Source organism: Camelina sativa, chromosome 15 (genome assembly GCF_030686135.1).
Source record: "Camelina sativa cultivar CO46 ecotype springtype chromosome 15, ASM3068613v1".
NCBI lineage: Eukaryota > Viridiplantae > Streptophyta > Magnoliopsida > Brassicales > Brassicaceae > Camelina > Camelina sativa.
In genome coordinates this window covers 19,166,901-19,173,317 of record NC_141894.1, presented here as the reverse complement: position 1 = coordinate 19,173,317, position 6,417 = coordinate 19,166,901, and the positions used below count along the sequence as shown (strand labels likewise).

General features: G+C 37.9%; 2 protein-coding genes across 2 annotated transcripts; both read right to left on the bottom strand.

The window, feature by feature from the left end:
* Positions 1-350: 350 nt before the first annotated feature.
* Positions 351-1,926, bottom strand: LOC104747207 (protein LURP-one-related 6-like). Its single transcript, XM_019236945.2, has 2 exons — positions 1,507-1,926; positions 351-919 (listed from the first exon to the last, which is right to left on the bottom strand). The coding sequence occupies exons 1-2, from the start codon at positions 1,720-1,722 to the stop codon at positions 560-562; spliced, it is 576 nt and encodes a 191-aa protein (XP_019092490.1). The 5' UTR covers positions 1,723-1,926; the 3' UTR covers positions 351-559.
* Positions 1,927-3,089: 1,163 nt separating this feature from the next.
* Positions 3,090-6,086, bottom strand: LOC109129310 (subtilisin-like protease SBT1.8). Its single transcript, XM_087488504.1, has 2 exons — positions 4,113-6,086; positions 3,090-3,830 (listed from the first exon to the last, which is right to left on the bottom strand). The coding sequence occupies exons 1-2, from the start codon at positions 5,716-5,718 to the stop codon at positions 3,166-3,168; spliced, it is 2,271 nt and encodes a 756-aa protein (XP_087344630.1). The 5' UTR covers positions 5,719-6,086; the 3' UTR covers positions 3,090-3,165.
* Positions 6,087-6,417: the final 331 nt, after the last annotated feature.

Here is a 6,417-nt window from a genome sequence, read left to right as displayed (position 1 = left end):
GAGAACAAAAAATTATTTATAACAACAAACTTGTGAACAGATTTTATATTAATAAAAAAGAGTTTAAAAAACCATTGTTCTATTACTTTGATTGATACAAATCGGTAGTTCTCGCATTTACAGACTATCCAAAAAAGGATCACCTCTCTTGATTACATCTCAAAACCGTGATTAAAGAACTTGATCCGACGATGGTTTGCGACAGCACCTTCATCATTGAGAAGAAGCAGATCAGAGTTGTCCATTGGCATCTGTTTTAAACTCTTGTTATATTTTCTTTAATATCTTCTTTTCCTTTTCACTCTAATTAACATAGGTATAAAGATAGAAACACATTGTACATACTTATCTAGAAAACTAAAAGGAGCAAAACAACCAAGAGTAAGTTTTGCTCACATATATATATATATATATTTAGCATAAAAAACCATTACATAGTTAAATTAAACTAATTATATTATTACATAAAACAACACGAGTCTTTGAACTTTACAAGGAACAACATACTCAGGCTGAGTCTAGCGAAACGAAATGTGCAGATGATATAGTGAAGAGCAGATCAACAACTTGTAGATTCACCATAGATATAGTCAAGAACCGCGATTACTCCAAAAACAAAAGCTTTATCTACACTTGGTTTTATCACCACCTTATATATATCTCTGCTCCCAACCCATTCTTTTATCTGAGCAATGACATTTCCCGTGGAATCAATGATGCTACAATCCCTATCCGGGAAATATCCTCTTACATCAAAGTAGCAATTCCCCGGTTGGACGGAGATGCGGATTGAACCGATTATGGAGAAGCAAGAGTGTTTGGGATCCCTTAATGTGAAAATCGGTTTAGGACTTCCTTGGAAGTCGTAACTATAACCTCTCCACTTGTTATGAATGCTCAAAGCCTGCACCACTCCTCCCTACACCACCAATCAACACATATATTATTCTATAAACCAATCATATTAACTATTTCTCCTCTAAAGAAATATAGATTTATTTTAAAGGGGTTGCTTTATCTTGACGCATTACGTTCATCTATCTTAAGATCTTTAACGTATAAAGTAAATCATTTATTAATTTGTCGTTGTTTAGATAGCTACTTCACCACTATGTCACTTTTTTCCAAAAGCTAATTAAAAGATCATTTTAGATTTATTTTTTAATATTTAGAGAAATACTCCATCTTTTTTACAATATAAGATGTTTTAGAGAAGATTTTTTATTTTATAAAATATGATGTTTTTAAGTTTCCATGCAACATTTAAATTAATGTAATATTTTATATTATGCAGCATTACTTGTTCTTAGTTGAAATTTTTAAAAGTAAATATGTCTGGGTGATTTTAGTTAAAACATCCTATATTTTAAAATGGAACTAAGTATAAACATATGTTTTCACGAGAAAATTTTGAAAATTAATATACAAATTTGGAAAACCGATGATAATTTACTTTTTTGGGGTGTGAACAAGGATGAGATGGTTGGGATAAAAACAAAAAGGTACCTTTTTGTGGATGAGAAGCAAATCGTTGCCATCACCATCTCTGAGAACTAACTCTCCTTTGATGCCAAGAACTCCACAACCGTCGATCTTGAAAACGATCTTCTCTTTGCAATCTGTGACCACGAAGCCACCACCGTTAACCACGTGTGGCCGCCGTCTTACAACCATCACCTCCTCCATCGAGGAACAATGCAACTTGCTCACCACTGCTTTCATTTTCTTTCTACTAACAAGCTAAACTCTTGTGTTATTCTTATATATAAATATTCGTATGGCCGTATGGGTCACTTTTTCTTTTTAGTTTCTTGACTCTAAAGAAAGCAAGAAAGAAGAAGAAATGGTCCACTACATTTTTCCGTTATTTCAAATGTTCGGCGACTTACGTTTTGACTTTTACCATTTTTAATAAGCACCACGTCTCAACCTTTTTTCTATTTCTTTTTGATATATAGTCTCAATACAATATATACACAATATTAAAATATTAATAAGTATATACATGATGCAATAATTTGTTAAACCAAACCGTGTGGGATAATCAAAAATCATCGAGTTTCTTGTGACACAAAAATTCCAAATCTAAAATTTTGCAGTTCATTGGTACTATAGGGGAATAAAACAAAATATTCCATGTGGAAAATGTGAAATGTTTAGTAACATACGTATCCGTGTGGGAGATTGATTACTTGTGAAGGCGGAGGATAGTTGTGTGCAAGTCAAATTACCCTTTTTCATCTTCGTTTATTCTCTCTTACCCGTTTCTAAATAATTAGCTTACTTTCATAGTAAGAAAATGCTCTCATTGTTTTAGCCACAAAATAATTACCCATGAGTGTAATTTAAACATTATAATTTTGTTTACCTATTTCTTTACTTAAGAGATTATATATGAGTGTATATACGTACGTGCTTCTAATTACTAATATTATGTTCTTATAAATGTGGATGCCAATATATAGGACTTGAAAAAGAAAAAAAAAACCCTATTACTTGAAGTAACTTTCATTGTTTTCTTTTATTAGCATCCGAAGAGGAAACAAATAAGATGATTACTCATGAAACACACTACTCTTTGATTGTTGTTTATATCCAGTTGCTGAACAATTATATCCAATTGCGTCAAATCTATTGTCTTTTAGTTGTATTAGCTTATGCCAAGTTGATGCATATTTTAAAACTTCTCCGTAAACATGGATGTTGCAAGAGACTCATAATATGTCATCAGTACTGGTTAGCTTCACGTGATTTTGTATTGAGCGCATGTCCTCCAACTCTTTGTCTAGACTCTTGAGTGATGTCACACAATTACGACGACGTTTACTTGTTGCTTATTTTTTAAAAAGACAATTTCATCAGTAAAATAGTTAAATGGAAAAGTTGAAGCAACACAAATGACATCAACGTTCTTTTCCTGACAACATTTTTCTTCTACCATCCCGAACTTTTTTTTTGGGATGCCTTCTTCACCTACACACTCAATGACTCAAAAACCAAACATGAACACTTCCCACTACGTGATGATTATCATTACGGCTCTGGATGGGTTTTTGTTTAACCTAAACCCAATCATCTAGATACCGAAATCATCCCAACAGGAAATTAACTTTAAAATAGAATAACATCACTAGGGATGTTAGATTTGTGTTTCGTTGTTTTCTTTCAAAACCGGTTCCAAGAGAATGCAACTGGACTTCTTACTTCGTGCTGCGGATTGATCCAAGTGATGGATCCGAACTCAGCTTTGTTCGTCATACTCACTCCCTTCTTGCTAACAAATGTGACTGTGTACCTCTTCTTCTCTCCCACCCTTTTAAACGCAAGCTTTAATGGTTTAACCGAGATCCCAACACTAGGAGCCCCATTAACCATCACTTTGTAAACCGAGCTTGCTGCACCAACATTTGTTACTTCCCTAGTGTACCGCACAACTCTTTTACCCCCAAACAAAACCGAGAAACTTGGGTAGTTGAGCTGACCAGGATCTGAGAACTTCTTCGAGCAGTTGACGCTTGGTCGCTTCACTATCGCAACAATGTGATCTACTGTGTACTCTAGAGAGCACAAGAACCTGATGTATTCCTCGGTTGAGATGTCGTAGACAAGACCCGGTGAGAGAGCCTTTTGGGGATCTACATGTCCCGAGCCGTGAGCATGTGGGTTAGAGAGGCTGTTGTCTGCAGCATCATGGAGTGGGGAGTTGGTGTTGTCAAGAACGTAAGCTGTGGTCATGAGGGCTGATTTGATAGCACTTGGACTCCACTCAGGGTGAGCTGCTTTCAAAAGACCAGCTAAACCACTGATGTGTGGGCATGACATTGACGTACCTAACAAAAATCAGACACTTTTCATGTCAAACAAAACAAACCCAAACTCCAATGATTGAATATGTAATCATATCAAGTTTTCAAGAATCAGACCAAAGGTCATCATACTGATGTTGTTCAAGGGTGAAAATTAAAACTTCCCAAGAATCAGACCCTTTTCATGTCAGATCAAACCAATCTCCCAAGATTTCATGACCACAGATAATCACTAATTCGAATATGCAACCAAAACCAAGTTTCAAAATTGAGCATCATTAACCTGTGAAACGTTAGTAATAATACCTGACATGATGTTGAACTGAGTCCTCCTCGAGTCCTTCTCAAGACCAGTAGGACCAATAGCATCAGACCAACCAGCCAAGATGTTAACTCCAGGACCAATAACATCAGGTTTCAAGATCTCAGGAGTAACAGTATTTGGACCTCTCGAGCTAAAAGCAGCAACCACAGGGGACGGCTTAACATCAAGAACCGTTCCTTTAAAAACAAGAAGAGCAGTTGGATTAGAATCGGACTTAACATACTCCCTAAGTAGATCACCAGTCTTCTTCCCTACAGCAATCGCCGGAAGCAAATGACTATCCGCCACAAGCTCCTCCCCACTCGCAGCAGTATTCGCCATTATCATCCCTAAACCGCCAGCATCTCTCACCACAGCTCCTTTCTCAACTCTAGCATTCACACCTCTATCACAAACAACGATCTTACCACGAACTAGACTCGAATCAAGCGAACCAGGTAAACAAAGATTACTAGAACTAGTATTCCCTTGATTGTAAACCAATTCAAGAGGCTTCGTTCCCATTCCTACACCACTATAAAGCGAAACGCCGGTAAGTCTCTTCCCGTTACCGAGATTCGCAAAAGCCGGGAAATCTCTATCTAAGGTTCCAGCACCAACAGTCATAACCCAAGGCGCAACATTAGCAACAGAAGCTCTAGTCGGACCACTGTTACCAGCTGAGCAAGACACAAAAACACCTTTCTCCATAGCCGAAAACGATCCAATCGCAATGGTATCGCGATAATACGGAGCGGAACCACCACCGAGAGATAAGGAGAGCACATCGACACCATCAAGTATAGCTCGATCCATAGCAGCGAGGATATCAGATCCAAAACAACCAGTACTCCAACAAACCTTATAAGTAGCAACACGAGCACGAGTCGCCATACCTCTGGCCGTACCGGCGGCGTAACCGAGGAAGCTAGCGTTTCTAACGGCGGATCCGGCGGCGGTAGTTGAAGTATGAGTTCCGTGTCCGTCAACATCGCGAGGAGAAACAGATTCACGTTTACTAGAGAAACCACCTCCTCCTGAAGCCATCTGAAAGCCTTTGGAGAAGCTTCTAGCTCCGATTAGCTTCTTGTTACACAATTTGGAATCGAAATCGGAACCAGATTCACATTGGCCTTTCCATTTAGAAGGAATCTCAGGCATATCAGTATCATCGAAACTTTTAGATTCAGGCCAAACACCGGTATCCAAAACTCCGATTATGACGCCGTTAGAGGCCGAGCCGAGATCTTGACCAGTGTAAACACCGAATTCGGAATTGAGACCGAGGAATTCAGGTGTGCGAGTGGTGTGCAGCGTGTAGACTGGATCTTCGAAGACGTCGAGGACCGAATCGGAGTCGCGGAGGAGAGAATCGGCTTCGTCGGAGTCGAGGTAAGCGGAGTAGCCATGGAAAGAGGTTGTGTAGGTGTAGAGGAGAGATGATTCCGATTGGAGTTGGGAAGTGTACCAATCGTGGTGAGTTTGGAATGAGTCTGGTTTATCGGAGTGTTTGACTCGGACGATGTAGGTTTTTTTAGCGGAAGAGTGGTGGAGGAGGAAGAGGAAGAGGAAGGTGATGATGGTGATGGTGATGGAGGAAGAGGCCATGACTGTGAATGATAGAAGCAGAGAAGAGAGAGTGAGAGAGAATTATTAGGAATAATAATAAGAAGATGAAGAAGATAAAGATTAAGAGAGAGAGAAAAGAGAAAAAGGGGTGGCCAAGCCACGTAAGGGACGTGTGACCGTTAGGATAGAAATAACGGGAATGCCATCGTCGGTGGGGGAGTTTTGAAAAGAGTGTGGGAAACACAGCTGGAGACACGATAGAGAGACTACTACTTACATTGGCTCTGTTGTGTTGGCCCATTCTTCCTTTTTTTTTTTTATTGGTTTACTCAACGTTCCTTCTTTTCTTCTTTTTCTTTTTTCAACCTTCTTTTTGTGTCTTTTTCAGTTTTTCTCTTCTTCTTATTATTTTTTTTTTTTTATATATAGGTTTAAATTTAATTCCCATAGATTTTGTTTTCCTCCACAAGAATTTTGGAATTTTTTTACACGGGAAACATTTTCTTTTATTTTCACTCATGTCTTTACTTGGTTATGTTTAGATAATTATATTGGGCTTGCGAATTTGTTTGTTGAGGATTATAACATCTTTTAAGGGTAACTTATTAAGTTGTTGGACTGTCTTTTGAGAATTAAGATCATTTAAGGATACCAACTACTACTACTACTACAACAAGAAATAAAACTATTCAATTACTTTTTTACAAGTTTTCCTATCTTCAAAAAAATATAATTTAA